The following is a 24,810-nucleotide window of genomic DNA, read 5'->3' as shown; positions in this document are numbered from 1 at the left end:
CAGAGCTCGACTAGGGCAGGGGAGAACCAGAGCTCGACTGGGGCAGGGGAGAACCAGAGCTCGACTGGGGCAGGGGAGAACCAGAGCTCGACTGGGGCAGGGGAGAACCAGAGCTCGACTGGGGCAGGGGAGAACCAGAGCTCGACTGGGGCAGGGGAGAACCAGAGCTCGACTGGGGCAGGGGAGACCCAGAGCTCGACTGGGGCAGGGGAGACCCAGAGCTCGACTGGGGCAGGGGAGACCCAGAGCTCGACTGGGGCAGGGGAGACCCAGAGCTCGACTGGGGCAGGGGAGACCCAGAGCTCGACTGGGGCAGAGCAGATGCAGCGCTCAACAGGGGCAAAGCAGACCTAGCGCACAGCAGGGCCGGGATAGGGCAGACCTAGCAATCACAAGGACTGGGATTAGCGCTCAGCAGGGCTGGGAAAGGGCAGACCTCGCGCTCGGCAGGGCCGGGATAGGGCAGACCTCGCGCTCGGCAGGGCCGGGATAGGGTAGACCTCGCGCTCGGCAGGGCCGGGATAGGGCAGACCTCGCGCTCGGCAGGGCCGGGATAGGGCAGACCTCGCGCTCGGCAGGGCCGGGATAGGGCAGACCTCGCGCTCGGCAGGGCCGGGATAGGGCAGACCTCGCGCTCGGCAGGGCCGGGGCAGAGCTCAGGATGGCCTCTGTACATTGAATTCGGGCCCCTAGCTACAGAGGCACTACCAGTGTCAGCTGTGGGGCGCTGAGCCCTGTGGTCCCTCCTTAGCGAGTCTACAGCCTGTCCCGTCTGCATTTTATGTTTATTCTCAGATGGAGGATCTGGAATGGATGTTGGAATAATGTTTGGAGGGTTATGGAAGAACCAGCCTGATGTAACAGTCACTGTGATTGATGGGTTGGGTTGCCGGGGAGTTAGCAGAGCAGTACAAGGCTTGACTGAGTATCTGATGGAAGCCAAGGGGTTCTGTAAAATACCGGCTCCTCCCATTCTTATACTCACCAATGTTACATTGTAAATCAGTTCAATAAAGTCTGATGCAGAAAATGACAAAAAAAGACAATGGCCGGCCTCTTCCCCAACTTCCCGCCACTCTTTTTAGAACAGAGTAAACCATCACCGACATTTAGGGGGGACTCTGCCTGCGGAAACCCTATTTCCTGTGAAATAAGCTACCAGTTGGCCCCCATGGGTCCAATATAAAGGTAAGTCCACCCTAAACTGATACGTTGGTTATGGGTGGGCATAGTACATGGCTCCTGGATTCCAGCAGAGAGAACTTCAGTTTCCAGCCAAGCCTCAGCCAGTTACTCGGACAGGGAGAAAGTTTTGTTTGGTGGAGGCTGCAATGGGAGAGGCGGAGCTGGGAACTCCGGAACAGGCCTTGCTGGAATCCACAGAACACCGGCAGACGGCAGCACACAGGGAGTCCAGGACGGGGTCTGTCTCTAGTGGTGGCTGTGGTGCACTGCATCACACTGACCGCAACCTCAAAATGAATGCAGCCACCCAACCAAAGCTAACAATCCAACAATCAGACCCCGCCCCCTATAGACAGACCTCTGATTGACATGCACAGCCTGCCTTATGAATACAGGTGTGTAAGCACTTTCCACCTTCTTACATCCCAGCTACGCCCGGTGCTCAGACTTAAAGGGCCGCCAAAGCCTCAGGTAACACAAATCGCAAGAGAAGAAGTCGGCACTCAGAATGTCATCCAACAATGGTTATCCTTTATTGCAAAAAGATGTACAATATTCTACGCGTTTCGGCCGTCAGGACTTAGTCACGACTAAGGCCTAATGGCTGTAAAACTGCAGTATTTCTGCCCTTAGGTCTTTGTCATGACTAAGGCCTGAGAGCTGTAAAACAGCCAACATGTTTCTGCCCTCAGGCCTTTTTCCTGACTAAGGCCTGAGAGCTGTAAAACCGCCAACGTGTTTCTGCCCTCAGGCCTTTGTCATGACTAAGGCCTGAGAGCTGTAAAACCGCCAACGTGTTTCTGCCCTTAGGCCTTTGTCATGATTAATGCCTGACAGCTGTAAAACTGTCAACGTGTTTCTGCCCTTAGGCCTTTGTCATGACTGAGGCTTGAAGGCCAAAACATGTTGAGGTTTTACAGCTTTATACATGTTTCTGCAATAACGAATAACCAGTGTTGGACGCCGCTCCGAGTGATGATTTCTCCACTTGTGATCTGTCTGCCTTATCTCTGCAATATCACAGGAGAAATGGGGAATTGGGAGAAATATTATAACTTTTTTTGTGCATCTCTGAATTCTTTATATGATTTGACATAAAGATTTGTTGGATTTCCAGAACATTTTTAAACCCTTTAAAGGAACCTCAGCTGGAAGTTTCAGTTCTCAGACTCCTGGGCTGTATGCTGGCTCCATGGCAGTAAAACTGAGAAGAGACATCGCTGTCGATTATGAAAGACCGTCCACCATGCTGCTTGGAGTCTGAGGAAAGCAGCTTTAATCTGCCGCTTCTCACACAGGAATTCTGTGACTGTGACTTTTATCCACCAATCGCAAAGGAGCTCAGTGCTCCTGCAGTGGACCAACGGAATTCAAGCAAGATATTCCCACATATCTTTATCTGCGTTACACCCAATTATCCTTCCCAGGCCACGTGGGCAGTGCATTGTGGGCAAAGCTACAGCCCATACTGTATACACTACAGTAGGGAGACTGTGGCATGAAGGGCATGCTGGGAAATGTAGTTCCTCGGCAGAGGAGGGGCAGAGGTTACACAGCATTGCAGTCTCTGGCTTAGTGACAGGAGGCAAGAGGGATGAAAGCTGCAGCAAAACAGGGGCAGTCCAGAGGGGCCGTTACTCCCCCAATACGCAGCGCCAGACCTTGGGGCACCAAAAAAATTGACTGCCAAGGTTTGGAATGTTTTACCGAACAATAATTATTAATCTTGGGACTGGACACATCCAGGAGCCAAGATGCCTAAAGATACCAGCAACTTTTCTGAGCCGTGACTCCATATCCGGACTATCCAATGACGTCCAGCCACACATTTCCTATTATGATAATGCGGGGGAAGTGATAGTATGGCCCACCAGCAGAGCATCGTTTCCCCCGCACTGCTCCCGGGCCACATGCGGACCCTTCGAAGTCCAGACTGCCCCACAAGTCAGAGGAGGAGAAAAAGCCGGCGAAACCGCAGGAAACTTCCAATGTTGGCAGCTTTATTGTTATATAGGTCACAATTCTTCCCAGCAAAATCAATGATAGGGCACAATACTTCCCAATGACACCAATGATGGGGCACAATCCCTCCCAATGACCCCAATGATGGGGCACAATCCCTCCCCTCCCAATGACGGGGCACAATCCTTCCCAATGACGGGGCACAATCCCTCCCAATGACCCAAATGATGGGGCACAATCCCTCCCAATGACCCAAATGATGGGGCACAATCCCTCTAGCAATGACCCCAATGATGGGGCACAACCCCCTCCCAATGACCCCAATGATGGGGCACAACCCCCTCCCAATGACCCCAATGATGGGGCACAACCCCCTCCCAATGACCCCAATGATGAGGCACAACCCCCTCCCAATGACCCCAATGATGGGGCACAACCCCCTCCCAATGACCCCAATGATGGGGCACAACCCCTCCCAATGACCCCAATGATGGGGCACAACCCCTCCCAATGACCCCAATGATGGGGCACAACCCCTCCCAATGATGGGACACGATACCTCCCAATGACACCAATGATGGGGCACTATTCCTCCCAATGATGGGGCACAATCCCTACCAATGACCTCAACGATGGGGCACAACCCCCAATGATGGGGCACAATCCCTCCCAATGACCCCAATGATGGGGCACAATCCCTCCCCTCCCAATGACGGGGCACAATCCCTCCCCTCCCAATGACGGGGCACAATCCTTCCCAATGACGGGGCACAATCCCTCCCAATGACCCAAATGATGGGGCACAATCCCTCCCAATGACCCCAATGATGGGGCACAACCCCCTCCCAATGACCCTAATGATGGGGCACAACCCCCTCCCAATGACCCCAATGATGGGGCACAACCCCTCCCAATGACCCCAATGATGGGGCACAACCCTCCCAATGACCCCAATGATGGGGCACAATCCCTCCCAATGACCCCAGTGATGGGGCACAATCCCTCCCAATGACCCCAGTGATGGGGCACAATCCCTCCCAATGACCCCAATGATGAGGCACAATCCCTCCCAATGACCCCAATGATGAGGCACAATACCTCCCAATGACCCCAATGATGGGGCACAATTCCTCCCAATGTTGGGGCACAATTCCTCCCAATGTTGGGGCACAATTCCTCCCAATGATGGGCACAATTCCCCCCAACAACCCCAATGATGGAGCACAATCCCTCCCAATGACGGGGCACAATCCATCCCAATGACCCCAATGATGGGGCACAATCCCTCCCAATGACCCCAATGATGGGGCACAATCCCTCCCAATGACCCCAATGATGGGGCACAATCCCTCCCAACGACCCTAATGATGGGGCACAATTCCTCCTAATGATGGAGCACAATTCCTCCCAATAACACCGATGGGGCACAATACCTCCCAATGACGGGGCACAATACCTCCCAATGACCCCAATGATGAGGCACAATACCTCCCAATGATGGGGCACAATTCCTCCCACTGACACCAATGATGGGGTACAATTCCTCCCAATGATGGGGCACAATTCCTCCCACTGACACCAATGATGGGGCACAATTCCTCTCAATGATGGGGCACAATTCCTCCCACTGACACCAATGATGGGGCACAATTCCTCCCACTGACACCAACGATGGGGCATTATTTACCACTGATGCTGGCATTTTGTACTCCAATGGTCACAGTCTGGCTTCCTTTCCTAAAGTCTGAAGGACAGTAAACTGGCCCTTTGCTTAGAAACTTTGGAGACCTCTGGTCTAAAACAATAAAGTTGCCAGCATTTGAAGCAATTACAGGAGTGCGGCTGGCTTTTTCCCCCAATCCAGACATGTCATTTAGAATGAGCTTCGGCTGGCATTTAGGATCCGGGTCTCCAGGAGAGTGACCCAACCTAGAGCTTAGGAAAAGCACCCTCTGCATTTTCAACAGCCAATAGAGTCCTCTCTGCCCCACTGAGATTGCAGGAAGACTGGACAGATACAGAGATATTGTACAGGTTGATTAGCTGGTCTTTTTCGCACCTTATTACCAATGCCGGCAACTGGCATTTATTGCCAATTCTGGCAACTGGCATTTATTACCAATTCTGGCAACTGCCATTTATTACCAATGCCGGCAACTGCCATTTATTACCAATGCCGGCAACTGCCATTTATTACCAATGCCGGCAACTGCCATTTATTACCAATGCCGGCAACTGCCATTGTCATACAAAGACCAACCAAACTGTACAGCAGACGCACGGCTCAGTCAGCCTGCAACAACCTCAGGATGAGGGTAGTAGTCCCCAGTGGCCGCCCCATTTTCAAAGGAGCAGTCTAGATGAATAGGTGGCTTGGCCCTGCAAACTCGAATGACTAGCCCGTGATGGAAGCAGCCTTCCTCCAACTTATGGGGAACAAGTAGGAATGAGGCGCTGGATTCAGTAGATCGATCAGACGGAGATAAGGCACAGTGGCTCTGGTGAGGCGGCTCTCAGCAAAAATGGGGTGTCCCTCAAACAGGGGGCTCAGACTTGAAAATTGACATATACAAGCTCAATGAGAGCTCCAGAGGAACGGTATGAGAGTCCTAAAGCTTTTAATGTTGGTTCAAAAAAAAGACAACACAGAATAGTCAACGCATTTCAGGGGACCCCCCCCTCAGGGTTTAGGTGTAATGGATAGGTAGGAGTACAGAGGAATTATAAAATTAAACATAACCAGGACCAGTTACCCAATAAAGCAGCATTATGGTTTAATCTAGGAGTCCTTATATCTATCCATCATGTTTGGGTCCTGAAGAGGAGGGGAGTTCTGAGGGGCCCGGTAACACGTCGGCTGATCAACATTTGAACCACATTATGGTTTAATCCTGGATCCCTCATATCACTGTCAGAGAATGCCTATCAGATTTTTGGACCACAGAAACGTGTATGTGTGTGGCTTCCTTGGCAGAATAGTGACCAGGCACGCACAATAATGCGCACGAGCGTGCACACAGTGCATGTTGACGCCAGACGGGATATTTAAGGATGCTTCTGCTCATGTTAAGTGCTGACTGGTCTTTCAGCTAATCCCTGCATCCTGCTACTTCCCTGCTTGCTGACCAGGCTTGCCTCTGACCTGAACTTGGATCCTGCTTCTGCCTTGTTCCTGACCCCGGCTCTCTTCCTGACCACGACTCTGCCTTATGATTCTGTACCACGCTGCCCGCCTGCTGCTGACCTCAGCTATTCCTGTGACCATGCTTCTGTTCCTGGCTCGGTTCCCACATGATATTCAAGTGCCTACCTGGCTGTCATCTGTACCAGCTCTGCTCAACATAAGGAGGTCCTGTCTCAAGTCTGCTGGTAGTTCTGACAAGCCTCGCATCCGGACTATGCAGCCCAGGTGGAGTGCCCCTTTAACTTCAACTGGATCTCCGTGCACAGTTCCTGACCTGATGTTCTGACAGCTTGCCTGGTACCGCATTGCCTGCTGCAAGCACTCCTATCAACACCTGGCCAGCCCTCCTGTTCCTCGGTTCTCTCTGCTCCATCCTCGGTGGGATCCGGGATGGAGATACAAGAGAGGCCGACCTTATTTCAGTCTCCAGTGACAATCACCTTTAGGCCCTGAAGAAGAGGGAAGTTCTGTGGACCTCTAAAATGCGTCAGTCGTTTTGTGTTCTCTTTTTGTGAACCAACATCAGTTATTCATTTTCTCTGACTTACCAGCTGCATTCTAGCATGGTGAATAGGTCAAGTTGCTCCCATCAGAGCCTAGTCACACAGGCATTCGGCTTCATAAAGACATGTTTAATTCCCTATGCACAATGATTTGCAGATGCTGCAAACCCTGGCCCCTATCCAGCCCTCAAGGATAGCGGCTGTTCAGGTTCTTCAATAATGAGGAGTCGCCTCGCCAACCCTGAGGGTTGCAGAAATGGAAAATGGCGATTTCTGGGCAGGCAATCGTGTTAAAAATCCTAGATAAGGGTAGAATCTTTATACACAAAGGCCGTCGGTGCACTGCTCCCCCTGTTGGAGAGGACAGGAACTCACACCCAGCAAGACACTGCAAACCTGGGACAGGACAAGATGGCCACAGTCCCGTTCCCCTTGGCTGGCTCTGTGCAGATGAAGGAGGTTGTATTTCAGACAAAGTGCCCCCCTCCCCCCCCACAAGAAAGACATGAAATGTTTGGCAGGTGGAATGAAAAAGCTCCTGCATACAGTCCTGTCTGGGGCCCTCAGGGGCCCAGCATGTTAGAAGCTCAGAGAGACAACCGTGGCGGGAGGGGCAGCCTCAGCCGAACCGCTCCCTGACCAGCATCATCAGCTTCTTCTTTCCTTTGTAAATCTGTTTTAAGTTGTCTATGAATTGGGCGAACTGCAGCAGCCCGTCCTGCCCCAGAAGGAACGTCTCCCGGGCTTTACTCAGGAACTCTATGAACTCTCCGTAGTGTCTGGGGCTAATGTGCGTCAGGCGGGAGTGGGTGGTGTTAATGTAAGCGCCGACTGCCGCGTCCAGCAGCTGGCGCAGTGGCGGCTTGTCCGTTGACATCAGTTTCCCGGAGTTCCGCCTGCCTGGGATCCCAGCCAATCCTGGTGCGGTGAGCGTGCATCGTCTGAGGATGTCCGACAGTACAGTAGCGCAGTGCACGCTTTTCACCACTAGGGGCACCAATGCTGCCAGTTCGTTTTTTCCCAGAGAGTGGCTGAGGGAGCAGGCCCATAGGACGTCATTAATGGCGGGGTGCGTGTCCTGGTTGTATGCCAGGTTGAGGTGGCTCATCGCCAGGGAACATAGTTTGAACGCCCGAAGCGGGTAGCCTCTGTGCTCCATGTAGCGGGCGATGGTGAACAGTTGGGAGTAGGTCATGCCCCCGGAGGCGGCGTCCACGGCGATCTGGTAAGCGGTCTCGAAAGCGGTGTGGTCTTTTTCGCACAGGGTGAGCGCGGACAGGGCGCAGTTTTGAGGGTCCTTCATGGCGCACTGCAGGGCCAAGGTCCGAGCGCAGCTGGCCAGCTCCTCCCGCTGGGCGTAGTCCAGGTTTAGTCGCAGCACGGTGCTGTGAGACGTGGCGGCAGCAGCGACAATGCTAGTGGCTTCTGTAGGGGTGAAGAGCGTGTACCAGCTCTGCAGGATACTGACGAGAGCGCGGACTCCTGGGGAAAGAAAAAACACAGCACACCGCTCAGTACCCGTCACCAATGGAAATCGTCTGGGTGAGATTCTGAGCATAGTTTCTACAGAGAACAAATACTAAAGCGTTTGTTAACCCAAAAAAAAAAATCATCCTGTTCCCTTAAAGCATGTTATAGAGCACAGTGCTTGTTCTGTGTCATTTGGCCCCCTATAACACCTGAAATACCCGGCTGATCCAGCTAGTTTCTGCCCCCCACCCTGTAAACTGACCACGATTTATCACTGTGGTCCGTGTGCGTGCCTCCGTCATCTGCAGCCTGCTCTCCCGTGTCTCCTGTCCTCCTCCCCCTCCCTGCCTGTCAGCTCCCTGATTCTCTCCCCCCCCCCTTCTCAGTTCTAAAAATAACATTTTTTCTTCTATAGTTCCCTCTGATATATAATACTAAGCTGCTGCTTTAGACCAGAGTGGTGGGAGGGGTGTGGCTGCTTTAGACCAGAGTGGTGGGAAGGGGTGTGACTGCTTTAGACCAGAGTGGTGGGAAGGTGTGTGACTGCTTTAGACCAGAGTGGTGGGAGGGGGTGTGACTGCTTTAGACCAGAGTGGTGGGAGGGCGTGTGACTGCTTTAGACCAGAGTGGTGGGAGTAACTGCATGTGACCAGAGTGGTGGGGGAGTGGCTGCATGTGACCAGAGTGGTGGGGGAGTGGCTGCATGTGACCAGAGTGGTGGGAGGGGGTGTGGCTGCTTTAAACCAGAGTGGTGGGAGGGGTGTGGCTGCTTTAGACCAGAGTGGTGGGAGGGTGTGTGGCTGCTTTAAACCAGAGTGGTGGGAGTGGCTGCATGTGACCAGAGTGGTGGAGGAGTGGTTTCTTTAGACCAGAGTGGTGGTGGGAGTGACTGCTTTAGACCAGAGTGGTGAGGGTAGGGAGTGGCTGCATCTGACCAGAGTGGTGGGGATGGGGGGCTGCTTTAGACCAGAATGGTGTGGGAGGGAGGTGTGGCTTCTTTAGACCAGAGTGGTGGGAGGGGGTGTGGCTGCTTTAGACCAGAGTGGTGGGAGGGGGTGTGGCTTCTTTAGACCAGAGTGGTGGGAGGGGGTGTGGCTGCTTTAGACCAGAGTGGTGGGGGAGTGGCTGCATGTGACCAGAGTGGTGGGGGAGTGGCTGCATGTGACCAGAGTGGTGGGGGAGTGGCTGCATGTGACCAGAGTGGTGGGAGGGGGTGTGGCTGTTTTAGACCAGAGTGGTGGGAGGGGGTGTGGCTGCTTTAGACCAGAGTGGTGGGAGGGGGTGTGGCTGCTTTAGACCAGAGTGGTGGGAGGGGCTGTGGCTGCTTTAGACCAGAGTGGTGGGAGGGGCTGTGGCTGCTTTAGACCAGAGTGGTGGGAGGGGCTGTGGCTGCTTTAGACCAGAGTGGTGGGAGGGGCTGTGGCTGCTTTAGACCAGAGTGGTGGGAGGGGCTGTGGCTGCTTTAGACCAGAGTGGTGGGAGTGGCTGCATGTGACCAGAGTGGTGGAGGAGTGGTTTCTTTAGACCAGAGTAGTGGTGGTTGGGGGGGAGTGGCTGCTTTAGACCAGAGTGGTGAGGGTAGGGAGTGGCTGCATCTGACCAGAGTGGTGGGGATGGGGGCTGCTTTAGACCAGAATGGTGTGGGAGGGAGGTGTGGCTTCTTTAGACCAGAGTGGTGGGAGGGGGTGTGACTGCTTTAGACCAGAGTGGTGGGAGTGGCTGCATGTGACCAGAGTGGTGGGGGAGTGGCTGCATGTGACCAGAGTGGTGGGGGAGTGGCTGCACGTGACCAGAGTGGTGGGAGGGGGTGTGGCTGCTTTAAACCAGAGTGGTGGGAGGGGTGTGGCTTCTTTAGACCAGAGTGGTGGGAGGGGTGTGGCTGCTTTAGACCAGAGTGGTGGGAGGGGGTGTGGCTGCTTTAGACCAGAGTGGTGGGAGGGGGTGTGGCTGCTTTAGACCAGAGTGGTGGGAGGGGGTGTGGCTGCTTTAGACCAGAGTGGTGGGAGAGGCTGTGGCTGCTTTAGACCAGAGTGGTGGGAGGGGCTGTGGCTGCTTTAGACCAGAGTGGTGGGAGTGGCTGCATGTGACCAGAGTGGTGGAGAAGTGGTTTCTTTAGACCAGAGTGGTGGTGGTTGGGGGGGAGTGGCTGCTTTAGACCAGAGTGGTGAGGGTAGGGAGTGGCTGCATCTGACCAGAGTGGTGGGGATGGGGGCTGCTTTAGACCAGAATGGTGTGGGAGGGAGGTGTGGCTTCTTTAGACCAGAGTGGTGGGAGGGGGTGTGACTGCTTTAGACCAGAGCGGTGGGAGTGGCTGCATGTGACCAGAGTGGTGGGGGAGTGGCTGCATGTGACCAGAGTGGTGGGAGGGGGTGTGGCTGCATGTGACCAGAGTGGTGGGAGGGGGTGTGGCTGCATGTGACCAGAGTGGTGGGAGGGGGTGTGGCTGCTTTAAACCAGAGTGGTGGGTGGGGTGTGGCTGCTTTAGACCAGAGTGGTGGGAGGGGGTGTGGCTGCTTTAGACCAGAGTGGTGGGAGGGGGTGTGGCTGCTTTAGACCAGAGTGGTGGGAGAGGCTGTGGCTGCTTTAGACCAGAGTGGTGGGAGGGGCTGTGGCTGCTTTAGACCAGAGTGGTGGGAGTGGCTGCATGTAACCAGAGTGGTGGAGGAGTGGTTTCTTTAGACCAGAGTGGTGGTGGTTGGGGGGGAGTGGCTTCTTTAGACCAGAGTGGTGAGGGTAGGGAGTGGCTGTATCTGACCAGAGTGGTGGGGATGGGGGCTGCTTTAGACCAGAATGGTGTGGGAGGGAGGTGTGGCTTCTTTAGACCAGAGTGGTGGGAGGGGGGGGGGGGTGGCAGCATCTGGCCGGGCCTAACCTTTCGTCCTACATAATATTTCTTCTGCCTCCTAAATTAGAGGTATTGGATTTTCCTTTCAAATTTGGCTGTTAGCGAACATAACGAATAAGAATTTATCCGAAGTGACGAATTATTCGACAATAACAAATGCCATAACTAAACAAATGGAACATAACAAATAAAAATAAACGACAATAATAAAAAAAAAATATTATTTTGTTTCGTTCCATTTGTTTAGATGCGGCATTCTTTATTTCGAATAATTTGTAACATCAGATAAATTCATATTTGTTACGTTCACCAAATTTGAAAGGAAATTCCAATACCCATTAATTTAATAGTTCGTTATTTTGAATTTTCGGATTTTCCTTTCGAATTTCCAAATTTATGAATTTTAGAATTTCCGAAAAAAACAAAAACAAATTTTTCGGCAGTGCACATGTCTACTATGGACTATGTGTGAGTGATGCCTGTGTCTGTATAGGCCTCATACACTTTGTACAGCGCTATGGACTATGTGTGAGTGATGCCTGTGTGTGTATAGGCCTCATACACTTTGTACAGCGCTATGGACTATGTGTGAGTGATGCCTGTGTCTGTATAGGCCTCATACACTGTGTACAGCGCTATGGACTATGTGTGAGTGATGCCTGTGTCTATATAGGCCTCATACACTGTGTACAGCGCTATGGACTATGTGTGAGTGATGCCTGTGTCTGTATAGGCCTCATACACTTTGTACAGCGCTATGGACTATGTGTGAGTGATGCCTGTGTGTGTATAGGCCTCATACACTGTGTACAGCGCTATGGACTATGTGTGAGTGATGCCTGTGTCTGTATAGGCCTCATACACTGTGTACAGCGCTATGGACTATGTGTGAGTGATGCCTGTGTCTATATAGGCCTCATACACTTTGTACAGCGCTATGGACTATATGTGAGTGATGCCTGTGTCTATATAGGCCTCATACACTTTGTACAGCGCTATGGACTATGTGTGAGTGATGCCTGTGTCTGTATAGGCCTCATACACTTTGTACAGCGCTATGGACTATATGTGAGTGATGCCTGTGTCTATATAGGCCTCATACACTTTGTACAGCGCTATGGACTATGTGTGAGTGATGCCTGTGTCTATATAGGCCTCATACACTTTGTACAGCGCTATGGACTACGTGTGAGTGATGCCTGTGTCTATATAGGCCTCATACACTTTGTACAGCGCTATGGACTATGTGTGAGTGATGCCTGTGTCTGTATAGGCCTCATACACTTTGTACAGCGCTATGGACTATGTGTGAGTGATGCCTGTGTCTATATAGGCCTCATACACTGTGTACAGCCCTATGGACTATGTGTGAGTGATGCCTGTGTCTATATAGGCCTCATGCACTTTGTACAGCGCTATGGACTATGTGTGAGTGATGCCTGTGTCTGTATAGGCCTCATACACTTTGTACAGCGCTATGGACTATGTGTGAGTGATGCCTGTGTCTATATAGGCCTCATGCACTTTGTACAGCGCTATGGACTATGTGTGAGTGATGCCTGTGTCTGTATAGGCCTCATACACTTTGTACAGCGCTATGGACTATGTGTGAGTGATGCCTGTGTCTATATAGGCCTCATGCACTTTGTACAGCGCTATGGACTATGTGTGAGTGATGCCTGTGTCTATATAGGCCTCATACACTTTGTACAGCGCTATGGACTATGTGTGAGTGATGCCTGTGTCTGTATAGGCCTCATACACTTTGTACAGCGCTATGGACTATGTGTGAGTGATGCCTGTGTCTATATAGGCCTCATGCACTTTGTACAGCGCTATGGACTATGTGTGAGTGATGCCTGTGTCTATATAGGCCTCATACACTTTGTACAGCGCTATGGACTATGTGTGAGTGATGCCTGTGTCTATATAGGCCTCATACACTTTGTACAGCGCTATGGACTATGTGTGAGTGATGCCTGTGTCTATATAGGCCTCATACACTTTGTACCGCGCTATGGACTATGTGTGAGTGATGCCTGTGTCTGTATAGGCCTCATACACTTTGTACAGCGCTGTGGACTATGTGTGAGTGATGCCTGTGTGTATATAGGCCTCATACACTTTGTACAGCGCTATGGACTATGTGTGAGTGATGCCTGTGTCTGTATAGGCCTCATACACTTTGTACAGCGCTGTGGACTGCGCGTTATACTAGAAAGGAACGCTGATTTTTTTCATACATACCGACTTCAGTAGCACAAGTGACCAGCCAGCGCACCATCTCCCTCCGCCTCCAGTTCAGCGTGCTGAGCGTCATTCTCATCACCTAGAAGAGAAAAGTCCCCGCCCACATTTTATTATCAATATTTGGGTTCACAAAGTTACAAACGTCATCACTGGAGAGAAAGGCGCTCTGCTGATCCAGCCATCCATCCACAGCATAGCCAGGGTTTAGGTGAAGGTGCTAGCACAGCTTGTCTGCGGATACACAATCAAGAAGGTTGACGCGTTTCGTGTTACTAGTGCTTACTATAAGGCGAAACGCGTCAACTTTTACTGTACTCCACACTGTCTGTAACGTCTTTTGCATGAAGGAACAATAAAGGTGAAGTGTTGCAGCGAGCTCCAGATTTTTTTGGGATTGTGTGCCTGCTTACAAACTTCATCTCACATGACATTTCCCATAGACTGCCTCCTACTGGGGGGGGGGCGGGGGAATGCGTCGGGGGGCCTCACCTGTAGCCCCAGTTCCAGGGCCACGTTCAGCAGCGTGGTGTCGGAGCTGTTGTCAGCCGGAGTGGCGATTTTGAACGCGTCCTGCGCCAGTTTGAAGATGAGCGAGGAGGAGTGGATGTTGCGCTGGATGGCTTCCAGCACGGTGCGTAGTCGCAGCATGTCCCCTGGGAGGAGAAGAGATGAACAAAAACACGCGGCGTTACAAGTCATTATTTAGATAGAGGAAAAGTTGTAGGATTTCTACGCTGCATGTACTAATAAACTGATCCAAGGAAGTATATTAAAAAATATATATATTTTATTTAAACAACGCTTAAAAAATTGTCTAAAAACAATTCAACAAGTACATAAAGTACAATCCGTATGGATACAGCAGATTTGATGAAGTTCCCAACATGTTTCGCCCTCAATCTGGGCTTCCTCAGGGGAAGCACTGCTGGAACCACAGGACATGTTCATTATTGCAGGACATCAACTCCATATGCGAGTGTCCTGCCTTGGAAACAATGCCCCCGAGTGTTCTACGTTTTTAGCAAGATCATCTCTTCTGGTCCCTGAATGCCTCCTATGGTCACCTGCAGTCTTTGGCTTGTTGTGGATGTTGCAGACTCTATAAATCGTCATTGATTGTAGTGTCCGCATTTGTCTCAAATCTTGGGAAGGCTTGTTTTTCAAGTGGTAAGCAGCCTCTGAGGAAGCCCAGATTGAGGGGTGAAACACGTTGGGAACTCCATCAAATCTGCTGTATCTAGAAGGATTGTACTTTATGTACTTGTTGTGGAATTGTTGTGGAATTGTTTTTGGACATTTTTTTACTCATTGTTTAAATAAAATGTATATTTTTTTTAATATACCTCCTTGGATCATTTTATTAGTAAATGCACCTTAAAAATCCCACAACTATTCCTACATCTGCTCAATTTGGGGATGTGGTGCTAATTGCAGTGGTTAAGGATTTATCCTACAAGTTGTAATTGCAGCCAACGTGCGCCCACCCGGCTGTGCCGTCGCTGGCTCCAGCACACGCCGATCACCAGTTCCCGATCAGGGATATATGGCCAGGACCCGCCGATCATCAGAGCGAGTGACAGGAGAGAGCTCTGTGTATGTAAACAACACAGAGCTCTCTACTGACAGCAGCGATGAGGCAGTTTTTGTTTCCTTGCTAAGGAACTTCCCTTAGTAAAGCAGCGCATAGTACACACTTAGTGCACATTGTTAGGTACACATTTAACCCTTTGATTGCCCCTAGATGTTAACTCCTTCCTGGCCAGTGTCATTAGTACAGTGACAGTGTATAGTATTATCAGGGAAGCCTATCCCACACCAGCCCTCCTGTACCTTTTGTATCGTACTGTAATTGTGTTGTCCCCCCTATACATTGTAAAGCGCTGCGTAAACTGTTGGCGCTATATAAATCGTGAATAATAATAATGTTAGTTAGTCAATTCCACCCAGCGTCAGTTAGTGTCAGATTTATCGCCGCAGTCTCTCATAAGTAGCTGTTCGCCACCATTAGTATAAAAAAAATGAAAAATCCTGTATACATCCCATAGTTTGTAGACACTATAACTGTCACACAAAGCATTAGGATGCATCAGGGCTCACATCATGTATCGATTTATATCTGTATTTGTGATTTTTATTATTTCTTTCATGTCTCTGGTCTTTATACTATATGTACTTTTCAATAAATGTTAAATAATTTTTTTGTACTCCCAGTGCTTGTTGTGCATTTAAAATCCCACCACAGGTTTTCTTTGAATTATTTTTTTTTCTTTTTGTCACACAAAGCAATCACAATACACTTATTGGGATTTTTTTTTTATAGCAGAGATCCAAGTTTTTGCATTGGATATATTTTATATCAGAAAGTAAAAAAATGTTTTTTTAATTTTTGATCTTTTTTTTTTTATTATTTTATTTATATTGCAAAAATTAAAAAAAGCCAGGGAACACAGTTAACCCCTTGATCACCCCCCTAGTGATAACTCCCTCCCTGCCAGTGACATTTTTACAGCAATCAGTGCATTTTTATAGCTATGATCGCTGTATAATCGTCAATGGTTCCAAAAATGTGTCCGATCTGTCCACCGCAATCCCAATAAAAATCGCAGATCGCCGCCATTACTAGTAAAGAAAAAAATAAATAAATAATAAAACCGCTATAAATCTATCCCCTATTTTGTAGACGGTATAACTTTTGCACAAACCAATCAATAAAAACTTTTTTTTTTTACCAAAAATATGTAGAAGAATATATATCAGCCTAAAAACTGAGGAAAAATAAGCTTTTTGGGATATTTATTATAGCAAAAAGTAAAAGATATTGTGTTTTTTTTTTTCAAAATTGTCGCTCTTTTTTGTTTATAGCGCAAGAAATAAAAAAAAACGCAGAGATGATCAAATACCACATAGTACCAAAAGAAATCCCTATTTGTGGGGGAAAAAAAAAAAGGACGTAAATTTTGATTGGGTGCAGCATCGCACGACCGCGCAATTGTCAGTTAAAACAACGCAGTGCCGCATCACAAAAAATGGCCTGGTCATTGAGCAGCCAAATCTTCTGGGGCTGAAGTGGTTAAAGAGGAAGTAAACCCTGATGGGTGTTACTTCCTCTTTGATTCCCTGCATCGCATCGCATCGCATAGTAGTCCATTATGTGTCACTTACCTGACACAGGAGCCAGCGATGTCACCGCTGTCCCCTGTAGTTCCGAGCGTCCATCTTCTTGGTGGGTCTCGCTGCTCCGGCGCTGTGATTCGCCAGAGCAGCGACGACGTCACTCCCGCACATGCGCACGGGAGCCGACACTCGCGGCATATCGCCACGATCTGCAGCTTGCCCAGTGCGCCTGCGCGCCGCTGTCTACGGCGCATGCGCCGTAGACAGCGGTGGCTGTCTTCAGGTAAATATCTCCTAAACCGTATAGGTTTAGGAGATATTTCTTGGACCTACAGGTAAGCCTTAATCTAGGCTCACCTGTAGGTCAAAGTGGTTTGTAAGGGTTTACAACCACTTTAAGGCCCAGGCACTTTTTCACCAGAAAAAAAGCAGCGTATAGCTCGCTATTCACTTATAAATCCTGTGAGTTATGCAGTGTATTATTATATTATATACATTAATTCAGTATTAAATACTATTTCAATTTGTACCAAAGTTTTCTAAGGAAACTGGACAGCCTGTCCTTTTTGTTCCAAATAGCCACAAGGTAGCTGTAATTCCCACAGTAAGCCACCAGAGGGCGCCCCTAGCACCGGCTACCACTGTGCAGTATTTCTCACCTTTGGCTGCAGTCAGCATGGTGGATGCCAACTCACACTGCTGTGACTCCAGGTGCCCCAGAGTGAACCATCGGGGGTAACGGCTTGGTACCACAGATACAATGTGATGAGGGTGGGACACGTCTCCTGAGGGGGCGCTGCTCTCCAGCACTGGAAGCCTGGAAAAAGAAGAGACAGAGGATGTAACCACACCATGGAATCACCTATTTATTACAGGTACTCAGGGCTGCCATCGGTGGGATGCCCACATACATGTGGGGGGGGGGGGCCTGGTGTCTGGAGGTCACCCAGGCCCCAACCAAAAAGACAGAGTTGTTGCGGCTGTAGTAACTAGAAATTGCTAAAGCAAGGTGGCTGCAGAGTGAGCCGATGCACTCAAAGGGATGACTCTTTCCTAGATTGGGATGTCTCTTTGTGGAATATATGGGGCTCTCTCTTTGCTGGATTGGGATGTCTCTTTGTTGACTATATGGGGCTCTCTCTTTGCTGGATTGGGATGTCTCTTTGTGGAATATATGGGGCTCTCTCTTTGCTGGATTGGGATGTCTCTTTGTTGACTATATGGGGCTCTCTCTTTGCTGGATTGGGATGTCTCTTTGTTGACTATATAGGGCTCTCTCTTTGCTGGATTGTGATGTCTCTTTGTTGACTATATGGGGCTCTCTCTTTGCTGGACTGGGATGTCTCTTTGTTGACTATATGGGGCTCTCTCTTTGCTCAATATGTGGGGCTCTCTTCTTTGCTGGATTGGGTTTATTTTCATATAGTAAGTTGTAAGAATGTTGAAATAAAAGTGGGTGCACCGAAGGACTCAGTGGGATGGCCAGTGAGCAGATTTGGTGGAATGGCCAGTGGGTGGACCCTGATGAATGTTGGTGGTTGGGTCAGGGGGGCCCCAGGCTTAAAGCTGTCTTTTGGGGGCCCCAAGATTTCTGATGGCTGCCCTGCAGGTACTTATATAGTGCCCTCAATTAACCCGGCACTTTACACACACACACATATATATATATATATATATATATATATATATATACACACACACATTGTACATTTACACCAGTCCCTGCCCCCATGGAGCTTACAATCTAAACGCTCCTGCACACAAGAAAATTGTGCTTTTTACAATTTTCGTACACACAACTTTCTACCGCCGATTCCGACCTAATAAAACTGAAATTTCCGATGGGACAAGCTTCAAAATTTTTCTCGTACGGGAACAGAACAAACGATTTCATACGAGAAATATCTGAAATGAAGACTGCACGTGATCAGAAACAAACCACCAAAAAAAAAAGTCTTTGTCGTATGAATTTTCTTTCCTTAGTTCCGATTTGCTGTGAAACAACGAGGAAAAACAGACGATCATTTGCCCGAGTCTCTTATAGTGAGTACCCCACATAAGGGTCCCCAATACACATACCGGGGACAATATAGACAGGAGCCAATTACCTCCCAGCATGTCTTTGGAGTGTGGGAGGAAACACACGCAGGCGCAGGGAGGACATGTAAACTCCAGGTGGGTAGTGCTGTTGTTGGAATTTGAACTCATGACCTGGGTGCTGCCAGGGGGGAGTGCTAACCACTTGGCCGCTGTGCTGCCCATCACCTGAATATAAAACAACGGGGATCCCTAAACCATCAGACAATGACGTTCCAGCATTGCCCCTCATTCACTGTCTGCGGCAAGAACTGTCTGTGCTACCCACAGCAAACCATCTGAATCTTCCCATTTTACATAGCAAAGCAACCACCCACCTGAAGCCAACATGACAGCCAGAGGGGGTGGCACACATGCTGTGGTCTCAAAGCTCCATGTGGTGATTGGCGGCGGTACTGTCCCATTCAAGTGAACAGGGACGCATCACAACCACAGTGCTGTAGGCTTTCAAGGGTTAAAACAGACACCCAGGTGGCAACAACGCGCTCACCATCCACCTGTCAAATGACCACTTGCCAACCTGGACTTCAAGATGTTATACTGGGATGATCTGCAGCTGCAGGCATCTCCCCGCTGCAGTTTTTTTTTTAGAGCTGGTGATTGGCTTTCTTGTACATTAAGGTCGGGGGGAGGTAACCTGTGGCCCTCCAGCTGTAGCAGAACTACAAGTCCCATCATGCCTCTGGGAGTCATTGTAACTGGCAGCCTTGCAATGCCTCATGGGAAATGTAGCTCCGCAACACCTGGAGGGCCCCCGGGTTGTCCACCTTGCATTAGGGAGTCGGCCGGACAGCTTTGATTGGCTCTCCGCTATGGTAGCCGAAAACGATGGACTGACATCACTTCCGGCTTACCTGGATATCAATGGCGCCATTTTCAAAAATCTAATTCATTCAAAAACACAGATCCTGGGCAGGGGAGAGATTTGGGGTCTTCTAGACCCCAGATCTCTCCATAAAGAGGACCCCACACATGGGATCTTTACATTCCTTGTGACGGCAAATAAAAATGATAAAAAAATTAAATTAAAATTTAAAGCAACAGTATAAAAAATAAAAAAAACAGATAATTTAAAACAAAATCAAAAGTCAAATTGATCATTTTAGGAGCAGGCGGCATGCCTAACTGTGCAGCAAAAGTCACTACTGCATGCCTAACTGTGCTGCAAAAGTCAATATTCCATGCGGCACTCAGCGATCGATACGCACCTCATCGCCCGCAGAGACAGTTTGTAGGCCAGGTCAGAGTCGTGCGGCAGCAGCGCAGTGAAGAGGTATTTGGCGAAGGTGTGCATGGGAACGCTCTCCCGGTGTATGATCTCTCCCAGGCCGCTAAACGGTCCCCCTGCAACATAAAGCAACATGTCAGCGACATCCCCACACTCTGCATATCTCTACATTGACAGGAAAATCACCGTTCACATCGTGGAATTTCACTCTCCCAACCAACACGGATTATTTGTAATGCTCATATCAAATTGACTTTTTTTTTTATTTACATTTCTTCAGTTATTTCCTAGTTACTTGCCCAGGCAAATGTCACACATCCCAGGAGTCTTCAGGAGGGGAGGAGGGGTTTTCTCAGCTAAGCACACTCTCTCCTGTCTGCATGCTCGAGCTAAGGGCAGATAGACTCTAGGAAGTAAATGCTACATAAATTATCTGCCCCTACTCAAGGCCTCGGCCAGAAATGCTAGGAGGGGTATTTCAAAGTGATTTCTTCACAAAAAAGGATGCTGTAAAGGGTTCAATTCCTTCTTTAAAAAAAAAAAAAAAAAGAAAAAAGGTGAACTAACCCTTTAAATTATTAAAAGGAGACATTTAATAACCTGTTACTCCCATATTTAGGGTGTGACATGTAACCTCAACCCCATCCCCCGCTCTGACAGCAGACAAGGGAGCCTCTCCTCGCTGTCACAATTCAAAATACGCACAGCCATGCGGGGCTCCGCCCACACAGTTGTGTCATTCATTGACAGAGTTCTGTGAATGGACTACAACTACCATCTCCCACCGGGGCAGACAGCTTGTAGTTCTCAATGAACTGTGAGGGCTCTGGTGAGCGCTCTCATAGTTCATTGATTATTCCTGGACCCTTAGGGGAGGTACAGACAGCTGTACTGGGTGTGCGCAGAAGCCTGACATTGCACGCACGATCTCCTGCTGGTGCAATGGTCTGCAGGCTCCTAAAAAAAATAAGTGCATTTTTTGTAATTTTTTTTTAGTGTACTTATCCTTTAACCACTTCCCGACCAGCGCACGACGATGTACGTCGACAGAATGGCACGGGCAGGCATATTGGCGTACATGTACGTCCAATATTAGATGCCGCCCTGCCGCCGGCGGCGCGCTCCCGCGCTGGTCGGGACCCCTGTGAGTCCGGACACGGGACCCGCGGACTCGATGGCCGCGGGCATCCCCGCGATCGTCTCACGGAGCGGCCGAATGGAGGAAATGCCGTGTAAACAACATTTTTCCATTCTGCCTAGCAACTAGTGACGCTGATCTCTGCTCCATGTGATTGGAGCAGAGATCAGTGTACACTAAATGAAAGCCCAACCCCCCCACACAGTTAGTAACACACCCCTAGGAACACTTAACCCCTACACTGCCACCCACTGGTTAACCCCTTCAATGCCAGTGTCATTTACACAGGAATCACTGCATTTATATAGCACTGATTGCTGTATAAATGACAATGGTCCCAAAAATGTGTCAAAAATGTCCGATGGGTCCCCCACAATGTCGCAGTCACAATAAAAATCGCTGATCGCCGCCATTACTAGTAAAAAAAAATAATAATAAAAAATTATTAATAAAAATGCTATAAAACTATCCCTATTTTGTAAACGCTATAACTTTTGCGCAAACCAATCAATAATCGCTTATTGCGATTTTTTTTACCAAAAATATGTAGAAGAATACGTATCGGCCTAAACTGAGGGAAAAAAAAAAGTTTTTTTATATATTTTTGGGGGATATTATAACAAAAAGTAAAAAATAATGCGTTTTTTTCAAAATTGTCGCTCTATTTTTGTTTATAGTGCAAAAAATAAAAACCGCAGAGGTGATCAAATACCACCAAAACAAAGCTCTATTTGTGGGAAAAAAAGGCCGTCAATTTTGTTTGGGAGTCACGTTGCACGACCGCGCAATTGTCAGTTAAAGCGACGCAGTGCCAAATCGCAAAAAGTGGTCTGGTCTTTGACCAGCAAATTGGTCCGGTCTGAAAGTGGTTAAAGCCCACCTTCAAGTTTAGTCTCTCTCCCCTGAAGCCCGCTCGTCTGCCCCCTCACCTTCTAGAAGAAGGATGCACTGTTTGCGCAGCGTCTGCACCAGCACCGCGTCCAGCTCCAGTTCCTGCAGCCGGGCGATGATCTGCTCCTCGTTGCGGCACACTTTGTCCTGGGCATAAAGTCCTTCGGGCATCAGCCGCTGCTGCCCCATACCCATCAGAGCTACTTCCAGTGCTAGCGACAGGTACGACTCGCTGTTCTCCAGGGGGCCGCTGGACACGCACACGTGTTGGTAATTTGGACGCTGCGACTCGCTGAGCTCTGGGAGGGGAGAAAATAACGTAGTTTGAGGACAGGTCAGAACACACAGTGACACCAAACCCACACCGTTCAGATCAGGAATCGCCAAACTTTCTAGACAAGGGCCAGTTTGTTGTCCTTCAGAAATTAGGGGGCAGGACTGTGCTCGGTGGGAGTAGAAAACACCCCATCATGGCATCAGATGAAGGAATAGTGCCCCATCATTGGTGTCAGTGGGAGGAATAGTGTCCCCATCATTGGTGTCAGTGGGAGGAATAGTGCCCCATCATTGGTATCAGTGGGAGGAATAGTGCCCCATCATTGGGAGGAATAGTGCCCCATCATTGGTGTCAGTGGGAGGAATAGTGCCCCATCATTGGTATCAGTGGGGGGAATAGTGCCCCATCATTGGTATCAGTGGGGGGAATAGTGCCCCATCATTGGTATCAGTGGGGGGAATAGTGCCCCATCATTGGTGTCAGTGGGAGGAATAGTGCCCCATCATTGGTGTCAGTGGGAGGAATAGTGCCCCATCATTGGTATCAGTGGGAGGAATAGTGCCCCATCATTGGTGTCATTGAGAGGAATTTGTGCCCCATCGTTGGTGTCAGTGGGAGGAATAGTGCCCCATCATTGGTATCAGTGGGGGGAATAGTGCCCCATCATTGGTATCAGTGGGGGAATAGTGCCCCATCATTGGTATCAGTGGGAGGAATAGTGCCCCATCATTGGTATCAGTGGGGGGAATAGTGCCCCATCATTGGTATCAGTGGGGGGAATAGTGCCCCATCATTGGTATCAGTGGGGGGAATAGTTCCCCTATCATTGGTATCAGTGGGGGGAATAGTGCCCCATCATTGGTGTCAGTGGGAGGAATAGTGCCCCATCATTGGTGTCAGTGGGAGGAATAGTGCCCCATCATTGGTGTCAGTGGGAGGAATAGTGCCCCATCATTGGTGTCAGTGGGAGGAATAGTGCCCCATCATTGGTGTCAGTGGGAGGAATAGTGCCCCATTATTGGTATCAGTGGGAGGAATAGTGCCCCATCATTGGTGTCATTGAGAGGAATTTGTGCCCCATTGTTGGTGTCAGTGGGAGGAATAGTGCCCCATCATTGGTGTCAGTGGGAAGAATAGTGCCCCATCATTGGTATCAGTGGGAAGAATAGTAGCCAAGGGCCAAATAAAAACAAGCAAAGGGCCACAGTTTTGAGGCCATTAGTTTAGAACAGAACTCTAAATAGCTTTAAAATTCGGCCCTCATACCTGGCCCCTCCATGGCATTTTCATCGTCCATCCGGCAGGCCTCAGTCAGTGTGCTGAACAAACAGCCAATGGGGTCCAACGGGTGCCCCACCCATCCCTCCAGATTGGTGATTGTGGTTGTATTTCTCTGGATCAGCTCTGCAAAAATAAGACGGTGTGATCAGCACATCCCCCACTACAATGTCCACCAATCACACAAATATTATTATTCCATGCTGGGCGCATTCACTCACTACCCAGAAAAACCCGGCTGTCCCCTTTACAGCAGGCACATGGCACCGTGTACCCACCCCATCCCCCCCCCCCCCCCATGGCAGATCCCAACCTTCACCTTTCTTCTGCTGCTTGTAGATCTCCAGCTGCCTCTGCTGCTGTAGTCTCAGGGTGCTGATGATGGCGACGGCCAGGCGTAAAGCTTCTTTGGGGTAACCATGAGAGCGCAGCGCGTCCACTCTTGCGCACGCCGTGGGGACGTGTTCTGAATGGAAAGACACAGAGCTTAGACCATGATGGTTAAAGGAGAAGAATACGGGACACGCCCCCAAGAACGTTCCGATCATCAATTATCTGAACTAATCAGCTTTCCCGTGTTACCTGTGCCCAACCCCCACCCCCCTGTGTGCAGCATCCCTACCGGGACAATACATCAACCAAATGCATACAGAATTCAGGAAGCAGCGAGGCGAGTCTATAAGGCAGCATTGTCCACCCTGAACTCATTTATCTACAGCGCCTGCCCGAGAGCTTGTGTACACTCTACACAGGGTGTATCTACATCCATCCGCACAGCTTGTGTACACTCTACACACGGTGTATCTACATCCATCCGCACAGCTTGTGTACACTCTACACACAGTGTATCTACATCCATCCGCACAGCTTGTGTACACTCTACACACGGTGTATCTACATCCATCCGCACAGCTTGTGTACACTCTACACACGGTGTATCTACATCCATCCGCACAGCTTGTGTACACTCTACACACGGTGTATCTACATCCATCCGCACAGCTTGTGTACACTCTACACAGGGTGTATCTACATCCATCCGCACAGCTTGTGTACACTCTACACACGGTGTATCTACATCCATCCGCACAGCTTGTGTACACTCTACACACGGTGCATCTACATCCATCCGCACAGCTTGTGTACACTCTACACAGGGTGTATCTACATCCATCCGCACAGCTTGTGTACACTCTACACACGGTGTATCTACATCCATCCGCACAGCTTGTGTACACTCTACACACGGTGTATCTACATCCATCCGCACAGCTTGTGTACACTCTACACACAGTGTATCTACATCCATCCGCACAGCTTGTGTACACTCTACACACGGTGTATCTACATCCATCCGCACAGCTTGTGTACACTCTACACACGGTGTA

The 24,810-nt window shown here is 49.6% G+C and overlaps 1 protein-coding gene across 3 annotated transcripts in view; it reads right to left on the bottom strand.

Annotated features, from left to right (window-relative positions):
• Positions 1–2,261: 2,261 nt before the first annotated feature.
• Positions 2,262–24,810, bottom strand: part of ZSWIM5 (zinc finger SWIM-type containing 5) — a 134,264-nt gene continuing 111,715 nt past the window's right edge. For 2 of the 3 annotated variants that reach the window (XM_077450799.1, XM_077450800.1), the window contains 8 exons: positions 23,742–23,888; positions 23,411–23,548; positions 21,906–22,166; positions 19,819–19,954; positions 17,173–17,330; positions 13,889–14,052; positions 13,397–13,478; positions 2,262–8,316 (listed from right to left, as the gene is read on the bottom strand). In XM_077450799.1, the coding sequence (XP_077306925.1) occupies positions 7,454–8,316; positions 13,397–13,478; positions 13,889–14,052; positions 17,173–17,330; positions 19,819–19,954; positions 21,906–22,166; positions 23,411–23,548; positions 23,742–23,888 (1,949 nt within the window). In that variant the 3' untranslated portion in view covers positions 2,262–7,453. The remainder of the gene's footprint in view (positions 8,317–13,396; positions 13,479–13,888; positions 14,053–17,172; positions 17,331–19,818; positions 19,955–21,905; positions 22,167–23,410; positions 23,549–23,741; positions 23,889–24,810) is intronic. The other variant, XR_013262144.1, reaches the window with a different exon arrangement.

This window comes from Lithobates pipiens, unplaced genomic scaffold (assembly GCF_037356315.1).
Source record: "Lithobates pipiens isolate NorthernLeopardFrog02 unplaced genomic scaffold, aLitPip1_a1.2 Scaffold_23, whole genome shotgun sequence".
In the NCBI taxonomy this organism is placed as follows: Eukaryota; Metazoa; Chordata; class Amphibia; order Anura; family Ranidae; genus Lithobates; species Lithobates pipiens.
The sequence above is the reverse complement of the archived record's forward strand: the minus strand, read 5'-3'. Positions and strand labels throughout refer to the sequence as shown.